Source organism: Akebia trifoliata, chromosome 13 (assembly GCF_017979445.1).
Source record: "Akebia trifoliata isolate Shusen 1 chromosome 13, ASM1797944v1, whole genome shotgun sequence".
Classification (NCBI taxonomy): Eukaryota; Viridiplantae; Streptophyta; class Magnoliopsida; order Ranunculales; family Lardizabalaceae; genus Akebia; species Akebia trifoliata.
This window is the reverse complement of record NC_141387.1, coordinates 486053-503905: the sequence shown is the minus strand read 5'-3', so window position 1 is coordinate 503905 and position 17853 is coordinate 486053. Positions and strand designations below refer to the sequence as shown.

The 17853-nt window shown below is 34.0% G+C and overlaps 2 protein-coding genes across 4 annotated transcripts; both read left to right on the top strand.

Moving 5' to 3' along the window:
• Positions 1-2856: 2856 nt before the first annotated feature.
• On the top strand, positions 2857-6651 carry LOC147387064 (uncharacterized). 2 transcript variants are annotated; one of them, XM_086421800.1, is made up of 6 exons: positions 2857-3311; positions 4253-4398; positions 4723-4891; positions 5472-5570; positions 5734-5816; positions 6302-6651. In XM_086421800.1, the coding sequence occupies exons 1-6, from the start codon at positions 2892-2894 to the stop codon at positions 6432-6434; spliced, it is 1050 nt and encodes a 349-aa protein (XP_086277926.1). In that variant the 5' UTR covers positions 2857-2891; the 3' UTR covers positions 6435-6651. The 2 variants fall into 2 exon arrangements, with proteins under 2 accessions (XP_086277926.1, XP_086277927.1); XM_086421801.1 differs by having other exon boundaries at positions 3131-3311; positions 4258-4398.
• Positions 6652-7559: 908 nt separating this feature from the next.
• LOC147387063 (protein BUD31 homolog 2-like) lies at positions 7560-10802 on the top strand. 2 transcript variants are annotated; one of them, XM_086419991.1, is made up of 4 exons: positions 7560-7712; positions 9215-9316; positions 9629-9816; positions 10479-10802. In XM_086419991.1, the coding sequence occupies exons 2-4, from the start codon at positions 9223-9225 to the stop codon at positions 10632-10634; spliced, it is 438 nt and encodes a 145-aa protein (XP_086276117.1). In that variant the 5' UTR covers positions 7560-7712; positions 9215-9222; the 3' UTR covers positions 10635-10802. The 2 variants fall into 2 exon arrangements, with proteins under 2 accessions (XP_086276117.1, XP_086276119.1); XM_086419993.1 differs by lacking the exon at positions 7560-7712 and adding an exon at positions 7762-7956.
• Positions 10803-17853: the final 7051 nt, after the last annotated feature.

Here is a 17853-nt window from a genome sequence, read left to right as displayed (position 1 = left end):
GTGGAATGTGCTTATTAAAAAAAAAAAAATATATATATATATATATATATATATATATATATATATATAAATTTCTTGAATTGTCGAACTAATTTTATTATAAAATGTGGTAGAAACTTGGTTTGATTTTTAAAACTGATGTAGGACATTTACAATCCTAATTAGAATTTTAGTAGGATTTCTATTTTATATTTCAAATAAAATTTTTATTTCATAGTTATGTTAGGAGTATAATTCATTGTTAATTTTTAATTTGTTTTAAATTCGTTTATATTATTTAGATTATAATTATAAATATTTAAAAATATCCGTTTTGAATTTTAATATAATTATAAAGTTAGTATTATACTATATATATAGGTTAGGAATGTAAATTTTTAATATTTTAATATGATTAGATAGTTATTATATCATGTTTTGTTTTACATTCTGTCTCACTTTCTATGAAAATGAGGAATGGTTATTTTTTTCATGATACAACCAATTACTTTCCTACACCCATTTTAATTATTCCATCCGAATATATTCTTACGGTGGACTAGGCCACACTTCTGGATTATTATAATGAGAGAAGGCCGAGTAGATATGATTCGACACCAAAATTTGGATTTCTAAAATGCCCCGACTTTAACATTTACACTTAATATAGTCAGAATCGTTTTAATCAAAAGTCAAGAAACATTCCTAAAATCACGTTCATCAATTGTCAAAATTATAAAAATATCATTTTTTACTACGTCATCTTTGAAACGATCCTTTAATTAATATTTAAATTACAAATAAACCCTTAAGATACAATCATGTGCATCTGCACATGCCACCTTTTAGACTTTCAGTAATAATAAAAAAAAGGAGTAGGTTTCAAAGTCCATATGAAAATTGCTTAAATGAACAGAAGATACGATTTTGGGACATGGGATATCATATAGTCTCTAATCAATTTTGGATTTTATGGTTGGCGGTACCAAACAGGCGTGACATTAGATATAGAGAATTAATAAATAATGAATTAATATTTGTAAAGAAGATATTGTTGTATAATTAATAAAAGAATATCAAAGATACTTGGATTATAATAAAACACAAAAGGACATCAAGATTTTGTCTATTTTGCACTTTATAAATCAGTCATTAAGGATCGTTATCTTGACTTAGTGAATCCCCCTAAAGTCTTAGGTGAAGGATAGCCATCAATGCAATATATATATATATATATATATATATATATATATATATATATATATATATATATATATATATATATATATATATATATATATATATATATATATATATATGAGGCATGTTCGGCACCCTATTATTTATCCTATGTTTTGTCTCAGAAAATTATTAGCATTAAGATATTTCAATCAATTGAGTTATATATGGGTCTAAGTCACGCGTATATTTATTTTCTCAAGAATAATCAATCTTTTGATGACAGCCAAAGATTACGTTGTCTCACCATAATAAGAGTGACACTAGTTGTCCATGAGTGCCTGATGATTCGATATCAAGTTCCAAATAATTTGTGACAAACGACAATTCTCATTAGAACTTTATTCCAAAGATTTGGGACAAGATAAACATATGTTATTCATCCATTCCACTCTAACTAGGAACACATCTTTTACCATTGAAAGTATGTTAATATTTTTTCTCACTATCTTCGATCGCATTCTTTTGGGGTTTTTTTCTTGTTTTGTTAGGACAATCGACTTAATTATTTTTTTCTAATTGTGATCATAATCAATGTTCATTGAACATATTCAAATCATCTCAATCAACTTTCTCTCATTTTATCATTTTACTCTTTCATTTTCTACAATGTATATATTCATCTGAAATATATTTTTTCTTGTATTTCTACTAGTCCTTCTCAATATTCTCATATCTTTTTTTTTTTTTTTTTTAATGATGGGGGGTGTCCGAACTTACGTCCGACTAAGGGGATCGAAAGAGCCAGGACTAGAGCCAAGCCATATGAGTCCCTCCCTTGGGCACATGCAATGCCAACACATTACACGCATAGGGTAAGTGAGGGTACACCCTCGTCGGTGGCCCCAAGGAAATATTGCTCATAATAAATTCATCACAACCTATGATCAGTTTGGATTGATTCAATTCTAAGATATATTTGGTTCGGTTTTGATTCAAGATTTGTAAAACCGATCAAGTTCAGTTCGATTCTAATATTTCCCCAAACTGAAGTTTTTGCACCCTACAATCAATCTCAACCCAAACCTATCAATTAACAGTCCTAATCACAAGGGCATATTAGATATTAACCAAAAATTGGAGGGGTATTCCTAGATCATCCTATCCACAACATGGTTTTTAAACTCGTTCGAGACCGAGACGTATCGTACGAGTTAACTCAGTATCAAAATTGAATGAGACCAAATCACAAAGTATTTTGAGATGACTGCGTATCGTGAGATAAGCGAGTTATCTCGGACAATATTTTTCAATATCTTGGGTGATACAAACGAGACAATGTAGAAAATGATTAATTCACGAGTTAAACGGAGTGTATCAGACGAGATTTTCAAATTTTTGTCCGAGTTAACTGAGACAAATAAGTTAAAACCTCGACCCTCTATTCTTTCACCTCTAAATTATTATTTTTTTAATTTTATATTCTTTTATTTAGGTTCATTTTTTAATAGGAATCATTTCTGAATTTTTTTCAAAAATTTTTAAATTTTTTAAATGGTTAAAAATCATTATCTCAATGTCGAACGAGACAACTTGAACGAAACGAGACGTATCGTACGAGTCAACTTGATATTGGAGCGGAACGAGACGAGACGGGATACCGAGTTTAAAAACCATGATCCAAAACCCACAAATAAACTACCAATCACTTCTCTACCTTATTTCCCTCCAACATGTTACCCAATCCTCCTCTCATCTCCTGCAATTTTTCCTGCTCTCCCTCTCTTCTACTCAAAACCTCCAATTCTAGAATTTCATTTCAACTGCCACACAAGCCCTTAAACCCTAACCCTACCATTTCATTTCTCAAAACCATAAACCCTAGAACTTCTTCTAAACCCTGCAATTACTCTGTCTCACCTTCCCCATCTCCATATAATAGGAGATGGGGTTTTCTTCAAATCTGTCAAAGTTCCCTTAACAGTCAAAATTCAAAAGACCCATTGTTGAAAGAGGTTTCTTCTGTGGAGAATAAAAAGCTTGATAATGGAAATGGTGGGGATGGAGGAGACTGGACAACTTCAATTCTTCTCTTTGGCTTGTGGGCTGCACTAATGTACTATGTTTTTATGCTCACACCCAACCAAACTCCGGTATGCCTCTTTGCTTTGTAAATTTGGATGAAATATATACTTTCTCTATCTGTTTGTTGGTTTAATTGTTGTGGTGTTGTTGGTTGATTAGTTTAATTTCTTCTTTAATCATCTTGTTGTGTCTCTCATTGCTAAGTAGAAATTTGAACATTGCTTCGTGTATCCGATGAAACATTACAAAAAAAAACACACACACACACACACACAGTCCAGTTCATTTCACAAGCATTTTTGTGGAATTGGCATTGTTTTATTTGGTTTGACTAATTTGCTTTCTGTTTTTATTCTTTTTGTTCCTCCTGGCTTTCAATAATTTTTTAAAATAATAAATGTTGAAAGATACTAGAAGTGGGAAATATTTAGATTTTTTTTTTTTTTTTTTTTTTTTTTAAATCATGATTTGTAGCCATCAAGTGGTGATTTTTTATTATTATTATTAGTAAGCTGGACTTGAACCCATGGTTTTAAAATCATGCCCGAGACTGAGACGACTTGTCCAATATGTCTCGGTATCGTCCACCAACAAGGATAGACAAGTTAAATGTATCGGAAGAGATTTAAAATTGTGGTTCATTTTTCTCATTGTTGAATGAGACGACTCAAACGTATCGGAAAACTCGTCCAAGATGACCCAGTCTCATTCATGGATGAGAGTAGATGTGAAAACAAGTTTTAAAACCATGCTTGAACCGAGGACCTCAAAGTTGCTTTGCAATATGTCAACCAGCTGTGCTGTCATCCAAGACCATCAATTGGTCATTGGTGAATGATTCCCTCTGCGTGCACAAGTGAAAGTTTTATGGAATGCTATATGTAGATTGTATATGCTGCCTAGTAGAGCTGAACTATAGATCATTCCCACAATATAATCTCAAATTGCTCTTTTTTTCACTTTTTTTCTTGTTGTGTTTTATATATGTTAACCTTGGAACTTTTTCCAGTCCAGGGACATGTATTTCTTGGAAAAGCTCCTTAATTTGAAGGGAGATGATGGGTTTAGAATGAATGAGGTGCTTGTGTCACTGTGGTACATCATGGGTTTGTGGCCCCTTGTGTATAGCATGCTTCTGCTTCCAAGTGGTAGAAGGTGACAATCAACACTTAGTCTAAATGCAGTTTAATGATTCCACACATTTATACGTGATTCATTTCTTTTACATTTGAGGAATATGAGGGTCTATATGGGTGAATGGATGTTAGAAGGCTGGCACTTTGATTTGTGCAGAGGGGCCAACCACCAATCAATGAGACCAACAGATCCATCTCATTTATTTTTATAGATTGGATATTTGGAACCGTGCAATTGATCTAATATTTGCACCATTAGATCTCGTAGAAGGAAGTTTTAATGCCTTCTATAAAGGTTAAAGTGGTAATATATCTGATGTATCCGGTATCCTTGCATATGCAGCTCAAAAAGCAAAATTCCCGTTTGGCCGTTCCTTGTGCTTTCATGCTTTGGTGGTGCTTATGCTCTTGTTCCATATTTTGTTCTTTGGAGACCACCACCACCTCTTGTTGATGAAGCTGAGCTTGGGAGATGGCCTCTAAACTTTCTGGAATCAAAATTAACTGCTGGGGTATTAAGTTTTTAATTCTCAAAAGCAATGATTTTTGTTGATAAAGATATATTGGAATAAGTCTTTGATGATAATGGTGATATATTCGAATATCTAAACTAGTTGTTAGATAGACGTAAGAATGTCTACCGACTCACACAAGTGGATGTGGATGTGGTACCATCATTCGACTGATCCCATACTAGTTTTCCACACTCAAAATTGACCTTGCAATTATGTAATATTATCATATACATACGTCAACTCTTTAAGGGTTTTTTTTATAATAATAAAAATTTATTGGACCTCACATCCGATTGACTCTTATCCTTGGTGGGATCCCCCAAATGGCTGGTTATAAATTAAAACCCAATGTATGTACGACCTTTATCGGCAAGCTTTTGGATCTTTCTCATGGTCTTACAAGTGGTTACCCTGGATTTTCTCAAATTTAGAAATAGCATAATGGAGGTCAGCTTCTTAGCTTTAAGATTTGTTATATTTGTATTAAACATAGAAGATCCGAGTATCTGTAGTAGTTTAAAGTAGCTTCTTTTATTCTATTTAAGGGAAAAATATAACTAACTCCATCACACATCAGATACTGATTGCTTCAGGATTAGGTATTATCGCTTATGCTGGTCTAGCTAATGGAGATGTGTGGACTGAATTCTTTCAGTATTTCAGAGAGAGCAAATTTGTAAGTGTCATGAGTATTGATGGTATTTCATTTTCTCGGCCATATTCATTGGGTCACCAATGCACACCACATGCATACGATATTTAGTTCAAGTTGGTGATCTTATTGTCCGACATCCTGAAATTTTAGTTGGGCATTTAATGATCTTTCTTCTCCATTGCAGATCCATGCCACATGCCTTGATTTCACTCTACTGTCAACATTCGCCCCATTCTGGGTCTACAATGACATGAGTGCTCGGAAATGGTAAGGACTATAATTTCGCATTTATGCCTCTTTGTATACTTCACGCCCCTCTTCTCCTCTCTTTCCACTTTGATGACTGAGTCAGCTTAGGTAGAATAAAATATGTTACACTGACACCAAAACTTGTCACATTGAGACTTCTGAGAGACTGAAGTAGTAACACCCTAACCCATTGTACTAATAGTTTTAAATCTCGTCCGATATGTCTCGGTATTGTCCACCAACGAGACGGACAAGTCAAACGTATCGGACGAGATTTAAAACCATGGTTCATTTTTTTTCATTGTTGAATGAGACAACTCAAACGTATCGGAAAACTTGTCCGAGACGACTTGCTCTTTCATGGGCGAGACGAGACGTCAAAACGAGTCTTAAAACCATGATTGTACTATATATAAGGTCTAGTTTTGTGCAGTTCAGTTTATATTTCCATTTGAATTAAATATAAATTTGTATAAACTTGAGAAACACTTTTTTTTTTGCAGGTTAGATAAAGGTTCTTGGATTCTGCCCTTAACATTGATTCCATTCTTGGGTCCTGCTTTGTATCTTATTTTACGGCCACCACTTTCATCGGTTCGCATGTCCCTCAACCCAACTACAACAGAGGGAGAATAAGTTTAAATTTGATTCCCATGTCCCTCGACACAACAACAATAGAGGGAGAATAAGGTTTAAAATCGTTCGTCACTGCATTTTGCGTCTTTGCAGTGCAGTTGTAATCAATGTGCCATGCCCACAATCAATGAGATCGAATTGGTGAGGAAAAGCTTGTAATCATAGATATGTATAAACAGAAAGTATTTAATTTCATCCAAGCAAAATTTTTCTTTAACTATTTGCCTGGTCAATCCTTTTTTTTTTGTTTTTTGTTTTTTTTCCCGATACTACATAATTTGGTGACCCTATCAATCCGTTCTATTACGTTCTTTTGAACTGGTAGAGAAGATATGAAACAAAAATAAAAAAATAAAAATTGCCAACGATATGATTTTTTTAAAGAAACTAAAATACAAGTAGATGTATTGGTTGGATCCCTGGTATATGTAATGCATCTTGGGCTTATCGACTATCAGGTGGCTACCAAATGCATCTCACGCTGATTTGATGATAATCAATATGGGTGTATGATACTATCAATACCTTTACTAGAGGGGCTGGAATCTTTGGTAGCTTCCAATTTGGTGAAGATTCGATTCGATCCATTGGTGCCTAAAATTCAAAACAAAACAAAATCTCTCTCAAACAGTGAGAAATGAAGTGAAAAAAAATTCATTAAAACTGTGTTTGAATTGAGAGAAGTGGAGAGAAGAGAAACTCATTAAGAGAAGAGAAGAGGGGGATGTGCATTGTCTATCCCGAAGGAAAATATATGGTTCTATGCACATGTTATATAAGGAGAGTAGAGAGTCAAAAAATCCCGACTCGTAATGTAATATAAAGAGAACACTAGTTGTTTATTGAGTCGTGATTGTCTCACGACCTCCATCTGACACACGCCCCTTGATGTGGTATGGGCTAAAACCATAGATTTTCCCCCTTGAGATACATGACTATACATCCCCATAAATATGTGTGGTGTGTATCCAAGATAAAAATCTATGATTGTAGTATATGCCACGTCAGAGGCCGAATGGGGGGTGTGTTAGAGGGGGGGTGTATAGAAAATCATTATTCTTATTTATTTTTTAAGTTTTGGGTTTTCTAAGAAAGTCAATATCCAAAAAGGGCTAAGTTAGATCGTACTTTCCAAATTCAATGGAAAAATTATTTCAATGGAAATGATTTCCCCAAAAAGTAAAAGATGAACATGTCAAATTACGAAGACCCTTCGATTAGGAAAGAACTCATCCTATACTCGGCTTAGCTCTCTCTCTCTCTCTCCAACCGTGAAAGGTATTTATTTTTTTGTTTTTTTGTTTTACGGTTTTTCTCTAGGGTTTATGATGGAGAATGGTTGTTTGGGTTCATTACTACATTGGATCAAATAGAATCCATATTATTCTTATTAATCAACCCTAGCTTTGATGCTTCAGTATTTATTTCGTTTACTTAATTTATCTTATGTATAGTTGGATATATACAGAGATTACATGACACAACAACTGGTCCTGATTTTTCACATTTTCACTAAGTTGAGGTTTGAGGTTTATTAATCATAATTTTTTTTTTATATATATTAACGCATTAAATTTTTTATTTATTTTTCCATTATGTATATATTTTACTTCTTTTTTCTATTATTACTCCGTTTAAATCATATTGTTTTTGTTTTATATTTTCCTAACTTGTGTTTTTATGCTTTCCTCTTAAACAATATATCCGAATTCAATGGCTATAATTATATATATATATAGGGTCCCTTTCAGCAACAAACATTTTGGCAAAACATTTTTCAAAACATGGGTTAGAGGTTTTGGAATGAGCTGATTTTTGGTGAGGATGATCTCTACGGTGAGGAGATCATCCTCACCAAAAATCAGCTCATTCCAAAACTTCTAGCCCCATGTTTACAAGCTAAAAAATCGTGAACCGTCCATTTTTTGTAAACCATTTTTGATGGGTTAGAAGTTTTGGAATGGGCTGATTTTTGGTGATGATGATCTCCTCACCGTAGAGATTATCCTCAACAAAAATCAGTCCATTCCAAAACCTCTAACCCATATTTTGAAAAATGTTTTGCCAAAATGTTTGTCAAAATGTTTGTTGCTGAACATTTCCCATATATATATATATATATATATATATATATATATATATATATATATATATATATATATTTTTTTTTAACTAGAAATTAATTTATGTATTTATATAAAATAAAAAAACTTAGAGAATTAATAACTTTTTCAGAGAAAAGAACAAATATATAAATTTTAACATCGTAGATTGCTCGAAGAATGTCTCAAGTTTCAGGTGATTGCACCAAGAGCTTATAAAGAGAGAGACAAGGCAATGAGTGTCCTACATGTTCCCGGACATGTGGGCCAGACTGGGCCAAAGCACATGGAGATATGAATTGGGTGACGTGGAGGAGAGAAATGATTGCTCTTATACCATGATAAATTTGGGGTCCAATTCAAAACCATAAGGAGACAGACGAGGCAACGAGTGCCCGATGTGGGGCTAAACTCAACAATTTTCTAGAGGGACTACACTTGTTTTTTATTACAAGTAGCGATGGCATTTGCCATGACTTTTTTACTATTGTCCGACCGTTATTGAGGCTTTTGCTTCTATTCAATACAAAATGATTGAGCTAACTTTGGGTGGTTAATCCGATTGGTTCATCGAATTTTCCCATCATTCAATTTGATCAACAGTTATGTAATTGCAAATAAGATGTATCTTTATGCCCTTGAGATCTTACCTATCGTGTTTCGTGCTTGACATTGTAGTTGAAAGCATGCCAAAGATAAAGACAAACCGTATCAAATACCCGAGTGGATGGGAGTTGATTGAGCCTACTTTGCATGAGCTAGAGACAAAGATGAGAGAAGGTTGATTGCATTTAGAGTAGCGATCCAGAATGATGTCCTGTTCCTATAACAATGCTAGGTGTCTACATGGCACATTTTTGTTAGAGTTCAAACACATTGGGCTGCGTGCACGACTTAGTTAAGAGCCCTAGGTGTTTCAAACTCCAACAAAAACGGGCCATATTGATACCTTACCTTTATTATAGGAACGGGACACCGTATTGGATCTTGAGTCTTGCATTTATTGATGCACACTTTACTGGCTTGATGAGATTTGCTTCCTGTAAAGACTATGTGCATGCACAATGACAGATTTTCTGCAATTTTTGACAGCCGAGAATGATCCAAATGATGGAAAGAGAAAGTGTGAAGCATTGTGGCCTATTTTCCGAATTGCACATCAGAAGAGTCGCTACATTTACGATCTTTACTATCGAAGGGAGGAAATATCCCAGGAACTTTATGAGTTCTGCTTGGAACAAGGCTACGCTGACCGCAATCTAATTGCAAAATGGAAGAAGGTTTGCATCAATATTTTTCACTAAGATTGTCAACAAAAAAAAAAATTTGCTGACTTTTTCCTCACAGATCTCACAAAATCTGGGATCGACCAATCGCATGAGCCTGCGTGTATTGAGGGCATCCCCAATTTACAAAACTACCCTCATTAGGCTTTACGTGTCAAGCAGTGTAGAGCCAGTGAGCAAAAAATTCCTCTAGATTGTCAATGGGTGGGGCCGAGCCAAGGAATTTAGGGGCTAACTTGCGGTGTGCCAGGCTTGGGCTATGGCTCTACTCATATGGGGTGGGCATGGGTGTTGTTTTAGTCCCATTATTAAAGGCCAACTCTTAGACTTCTATGTTGAGCCAAATGTCCTTTATATGGTGCAAACTAGATGTGTCTCAAGTCTCAATGCCCTCTTGAGGCTGTCCTTCGGATTCACTCTGGTTCATTTATTTTTATTTTACCAAGTAAATTGTTTATAATTGTTCTCTTTGAGGAAAATTTCTAAAATGTTATTTATTAACTTGTGGCTTGAGTTTGATATAGGGATGGCATGAAACATTCCCTCTTTTTTTCGCCTCAATTCGGTGGATTGTATGAGTTGTCAATGAGCAAACATGGAATTGATTCAGTAGTTATCTTCACTTACTTTTTTTGGGCTTCATGTTTGAATTGTAGTCGGGATATGAGCGTCTCTGCTGCTTACGATGCATACAGCCACGAGATCACAACTTCGCTACCACGTGTGTATGCAGAGTCCCAAAGCACCTGAGAGAAGAGAAGGTTGTAGAATGTGTGCATTGCGGTTGTAGTGGTTGTGCCAGTGGAGATTGATCCAATTCCCCGTCTTCTCAAAGTTGTGGTACTCCATTTCTTGTTTGGAAATTTGTGCAATTGGTATGTTTTAGACTGAGACCTGCCTCTCCAATTAACAACATCTACTATGATAATTGAGTCCTCAAAAACTTATATTTTCTAATGCAGCACTTTAGATTTTGGATTTTGGATTGGATCAATCTATTACCATAGTTAATGTTCCTTTGTATGTGCATAATTACTTTTTTATTTAATACAAGTACACATAAAACATATCCATGGCCGCCAATTCCACAAAATAAAACACAACCATCATCATTGTCATAATCTTATTCTAAAATTTGGGATTTGGCTGAACAAATCTTGTTTCTCTATTCAATTTTGTTCAAACCTATGCCTTCTATTAATTTTACTACAAATATTGTTAGTAAATGCAGACCTTGCATAAGTTTCCAATGCATGGAAAGAAAAGAAGCCACTTAACAAGAATAAGAAACATGGTTTTAAAACTCATTTTGACGTCTCGTCTCGTCCATGAACAAGATTGAGTCGTCTCGGATGAGTTTTCCAATATGTTTGTGTCGTTTTGTTCAACAATGGGAAAAATGCACTATGGTTTTAAATCTCGTCCGATACTTTTGACTTGTCTATCTGTCTCGTTGGTGGACGAAACCAAGATGTATCGGACGAGTCATCTCGGTCTCAGACGAGGTTTAAAACCATGATAAGAAACAAAAACATTGTATAAAATTCCAAAATAACTTCTAATGCTTCATTTTTACATTTTCTTTTAGTGCTTTGTCATAATAGCTTCCACCCGTTTCATCTTCGGGGAAACCAGATTGTAGATGCTTATCCAAGCTGTGACACTAAGGATGTTAATTAGGCCAACCTGTGTCTCTGCTTCTGAGCTGTCCGTTGTCTGTCTAGGCTGGTTAAGCCATCTGGGTCATCTGACTGTCTGTGCACTCCACTCAGGTTCCCTTCTTGTTGACCATGGTTTTGAGGTTGAGTTAGGCCCATGGAACTTAATAGAGACAACATCATGGATTTGATGTGCTAATGGATTGTTCTGTGGCATCAAGTTGGGATTTGGCGGGGGAATTAGATGCATGGTTTTAAATCTTATCTGAGACCAAGGCTACTCGTCCGATACATCTTAGTATCATCCACCAACGAGATGGATAGACAAGTCAAATGTATCCGGGTGAGATTTAAAACCATTTTTCATTTTTCTCATTGTTGAGCGAGATGACTCAAACGTATTGAAAAACTCATCCAAGACAACTTGGTCTCCTTCATGGATGAGACGAGACATCAAAACGAACTTTAAAACCATGATTTGATGTGAAGCTTAAATAATTTGAATTAGGTGTAATCACTTTGACCAATTTTTCGAAAATGCCTAGGACTATCAACTCATGATAATATTCTGAAATTTATATAATTTGGGCACTTTTGCACTCATTTATGCAAGTTCTCTAAAGTTATGATATAAAGTATATCCACCCATATTGTTCTTTCTGCATTTTTTTTTTAAAATTAGCTTTGTTTTTATGGGATTTTTCAAAGTGTCATATTTTTCAATTAGTAAGCTTATTTTGATAAAATGAAAGGTCGTGCCTAATATCTTTACAACAATATCCATATTAGATGTTATATCTAAAAAAAATTATTATAAATTTTTTCTATAACAACTCTATGAACTTGAATTTTTATAATTAACAATAATGCGTACAAATATAAAATGAGTCGTGCTTTTCTGACTCCCCTGATGTGGTATGGGCTAGAACCACAAATCTTTTTCCTTGGGATACACAATTGCACATCCCCATAAATATACGCAGTTGTGCATACCGAGAAAAAAGATCTATGGCTCTAGCACATGCCACGTCAGGGGGGTGTATGTGAGCGTATATCGGGGGGGAGGGGGGCAGAAAAACATTATTCATATAAAATAGTTATTCTACCCACCTATTTGTCTTGATAATCTTTCTATACTTTATGCACAAATCTTATTCTCTATTATTCAAAAAATTATCGAGCAATGCTATTATTGCTTCGTTGGCTTAACTTCTTCATGTGCGGCGGATGTCGACATGTGACAATTGAGTTAATCCTTTGATATAATTCACGGAAATTCCCTCGACAAGGGAACACTAAAAAATTAAAAATTGGATCACTTGTAACTTTAGTTGAAATTTGAGTGATCCTTTGGGGGGGATGGATCTATGAGGGATCATTTACAAAAATTGGGGAAACTCACTTACCTTATATATTTTCTAGAATCTTTCTCCGACAAGAAAATCCATTATATTAAAATAAAATAAAAAACTCTTATACAAACAACACTATTACACCCTAATACAAATAATAAATAACTCTTAGGCTACGTTTAGTAACACTTCTGAAGTCTGAAAAGTAGAAATCCGATTTCAGAAGTTTCATCCAATGTCTCTCATCGTTAATTGAAAACTTCTGAATTTTAGTTTTGAAGTCTGAAATCTGAAATCTGAAACAAAACAAATAGAAATAAAATTTCTAAAATCTGAATTTTAAAATTGGACCACCTCTATTCATATTTCAAATGTGTTACCAAATACACACTTAATAATCCAAATAATTTTATATAATTATCATAAAATAACATCTTAAGAGTCAAACAAAGATTTAATTAGAGGAGGGAATCCTGGAAGCATATTGTTGTGTGTTTGACTTATGGAATCTAGTAGCCCTATTTGTAGTAGAGATGGTGAGGAGTATAGAGAAGGGTAGAGCAGTGTACCACAATATATTTTTATTGTTTTGGGGACAGCGTGTTCAAGCCAAGAGGTGCTTTAAATAACGTGTTACGTATCTTCCTAGAAGCATCAAAGCACATTTGCAGGGAATCTCTTTTTTTCATATATTATTATTAAATAAAGGAAAATTTGTCCTTTTTCAAATTTCAATCCCTAAAGTAGACATTTGGACTTGCATTTTGGAAGCGCTTTTAGCACTGAAAAAGTGCTTTTTAGATCCAAATCATGGTTTGCTAAACACTTAGATTGCGGAAAGGAAAAAATGGTCGGTAGTGAGAAATGGTTCAAAATTGCGGAAATCTAACGAAACTTAAGGCTCTGCGTGCAAAAGATAAAAAAAAAATGCAAAATGCATTTTCTATCTTTCACAATTGTAGTGTTTGTTAGACTTATTTTCCTGTCATCGTAAAACTTTGCAATTGCTTGATTGGGTATTCAATGTAAAAATTATAATAATAAAAAAAATCACATTTTTAAAACCAATTCAATAATCTAACACCAAAAACCTCAAAAAAGTCAATATATGAATTTTGTTTTATAACGATGGCCCATTGAAAGTGTGGGGCCTCCAAAACTGGTAATCTTCTGCCACGTGTCCTTGGATCATATTTGTGAAAGAATAATAATTTTTTTAAATTTTTTTTATTTTATGAAGATGCCATGCAAAGAGTGGTGCATGTGAGCTTCTCACATCCCTAAGCATAGGCATATGGATTAGTTTTGTTTTGTATTTTTTTTTAAGTCAAAAATGAAAAACTATGAGTCATGGGTGGAGAAAAACTTTAGCTATCTCAACCCACACTATCAAAAGTTTAGTTCACAAGCTGAGGAGTTGCCACCTATGCAAGAAGTGATGGGAATAATGCAAAACATGTGGGCCCACTTTCCATCTGATAGTAGTCGTCTCCTTACCTTGCAAGCTACATTTTTTGATGTCGCGAGACCATAGCAAAACTTTTTTCCAAGGAGCGCATGTAACCCAACTGAATGAACACTACTTAGCTCACTATAATGATTATGTTTAGGTTGTCGAAAGAGTAGGTAACATCCCTAACTGTTGTTAGTTATGTTATTTTGACTTAGACAACCCATTAGAAATTTAATTTAGTCCAAATCATGTCCTTCATGTGCTTTAAGTGATAACGATCCATGTTCTTTGACTTTGACTTTGACCACCAAAGTCGAGTCCGAAGAGAAGAGGGGAAGAATTGATTTGAGGATGTCAAAAGGAGTTGATTTTTAATTTGAATGATGATTTTCGAACTCCCCCCTCTGACATACTCTCCCGACATGGCATGTAACAGAGCAGTAGATTTTCTTCTTTGAGATACATAATTGCACATGTTTATGGAGATATGCAGTTGTGCATCTCGAGGAAAGAATATCTACAATTATGTAGAATGCCACGTAAGAAGAGTAGAGGGGGAGTCAGAAAATCGTTACTCTTTTAATTATAAGGGATTAGTGTAATTGTAAGAAAAATATAATTGAATTTTCCCACTCTAATGAGAAAAAGAAAAAACTTTTTGGTCAAGAGGTCAGTTTACCATCAAACACAAGAAATAATTATCTTGGAAAAATAATTTTTCAGTCTTTTTTCCCACAATATCATTGAGATCCCAACTGATATCTAAGAATTTAGTGGAATAATACATGAAATTATATTTTGTGGTGTACATTAAAAGAGAATGAAAGGTACATATGAAAAGGCAGTTTACTCCAAATTAATATCCTTTTTTTTCAATGAGTTTGATGTAGTTATTTGTTCTATCTCCCAAAATTTTGACGAAGATTAATAGAACTTCTATGTTGGATTTCTTATCGTGACTTTTTAAGATGCTATGTTAAAGATCCTAAAATAGTGAAAGTAGATATAAATTCTCTTTCATAGCTTAAGATGTAGTTCTAGAGAGAGTAAAATGAAGGAATATGATTCGTTTAACTGATCCCAAATCTTTGAGATAAGATTTTCTTTTCGTTGTTTTCTTTTACTAAATCAAGTAGACTGGAAGATTGGTGGATCATTTCTCTAGCTAGTAATATAGCATAACGAATAGTTCTTCTATCTTCCTAGAGAATCATATTTAAAAATGCATTGAAAATATTTTGAAACTTATCATCTAAACATTCCGAAACATTATCCAAATCAAGAAATAAATGGGCATGAATTCCACCCAACATGATTGTTTCAATTAATGAGCTTTTATGGGTTATGTTGGGACCCCTATACAGTTGTGCAACAAAACCATATCCCATGGATTTTGATTTAGACATGCATAAGTCTTTGAAAGCAGTCCCCACATCTGCCATAAAAAAATAATCTCTTTTGCTCTAACAGAGATGGAGTTTTATCTAAACTTACATTGCAACGAACCTACTTTTGAAGGAAAGAAGATTAAAACCCAACTACTAAGTAAAACACCTGACTTTTTAATGATTTAAGTCTCAATAAGCACCAACCCACTTGCTTAGTGAAAAAAAAAAATCCTAAAACTTGGTAGTTTGTATAAAAATTTAGGTCCCTAATGCTTTAGTGCACAAGCCAATAGGAAAATGGTCGACCTCTTCGACACCCAATTACTCAATTATATCCATCTGTCCATTAAAACATTCTTGTGGACTATTTCCAGTTATTTACCAAGAGTCATGATAAAGTGATACGCTAAAACGTACATGGTTGACACGGCAAGTGCACAAATCATAGATCTTTTCTTTGGGATACACAAGAAAAACATCTACGGTTATGTGCACTTGCCACATCATCAATGTATACATTTTAGCACATCAATTTATCATTTGTCATTTACCAATTGTCTAAATTAGGGAACTTGTAGATTATTGAATTAGTGAACACTAGTCCTTCTAAGGACCTTTGGTTTCAAGGCCTACTTGATGGCATTCTATAAAGAATAATGATTTTTTGACTCCCCCTCTAATATACTTATCCATACTCTCTTGACGTGGCATGTGTTAGGATCATAGATTTTTTCCCCAAGATATAAAATTGAACATATTTTTGGGGATGTGCAATTGTATCCCAAGGAAAAATCTATGATCCTAGCACATGTCACGATAGGAGAGTATGTCAGAGGGGAGAGTCAGAAAATCACAACTCTTCGAAAAATAGAAAGCACCCATAGATGGCACTTATATGAGGTTGATGGATCATTGAGGTGCTGCTATTACAACGTGAGAGAGAGGAGTTTTGTGAGCCATGACTAGAGCTCATCCCCCCATTTTTAGCCTTGCTAGGACATGGGATACGTTCCTTTTGTGGTAGGCACTATGCCAACTTAAGGGCCTCACTAGTTTGACTCTTGGCATCAGTTGACACATCTACTTGTGATAGAAATCTGTGGAGCCGATCCCATCAATGATTGAGATGACATCGCTAATTATTTATTTTATTAAAGATTTTTCTTAAGAAAATATCTTCTTTTAAGAATCTAATCATTTGTTATACAATAGGTCTTCTATAAAATACTCTATATTACTAAAAGTGAAAAAGAAAATTGAGAAAGTTAGAGGAAAGGCATGAGAAAGTTATTTTCCTCGATGACAACAAAAATGAGTATTTGTTCTTAATTTTTTATTTTCAAGCATAATGAACCGATTGAATCTCTATGGTGTTGTTTTCTTTCTTTAAAGCGCTTTGCATTTAATCTGTACAAGTTCTCAATTGCATCAAAATCGATATAATAATAAGATTCATTCACAACGTAAAGGAGTGACAATTCATCTAATCATGATCAAGGTTTAAAATCTTATTTCGAAACAATGTTTTGATTAGAAAAAAATATGAGATCTAAACCCAAAATTCTGGGTTTTTCAACAATATATGCATGTTTGGTAATATTTCTGAAGTCTGTATGGAGGTGGCCCACCTTTAAGTTTTATTTTCGTTTGTTTCATTTTAGATTTCAAACTTCAGAATCAAAATTCAAAAGTTTTGAATCAATGATAAGGAAACATTGGATAAAAAATTTTAAAACCTGATTTCTAGTTTCCAGATTTCAGAAGTGTTATCAAACATAACCTGAATGGAAGTGATCCACCTTAAAAGTTTAGACTTTAGAACTTTTATATTTATTTGTTTCATTTTAGATTTCAAAATCGAAATTCAAAAGTTTTATACTAACGATGGAGGAACAATGGATCACAATTTCATTCCAATATTTGACCAAAATCAATACTTCTCGGCCGAAACTTTTCGAAACTATACAAAACTTAAAATCATGATATTGACAACCCTTCCAAGATGGGAAAGGGTGTGAAGAAGAGGACATCATTGTCATTTTAAGAAATCCTAAGGTGTATATAGGAAAGAAGATGAAAGGTGTGAGGGCACGAGAGACAGGGAAGTGACCCATCTGTTTGATTCGGACCCTTTGGTTTGGGGACAAAAAACAATGAAATAATTTAAGGAGAAAAGCTTA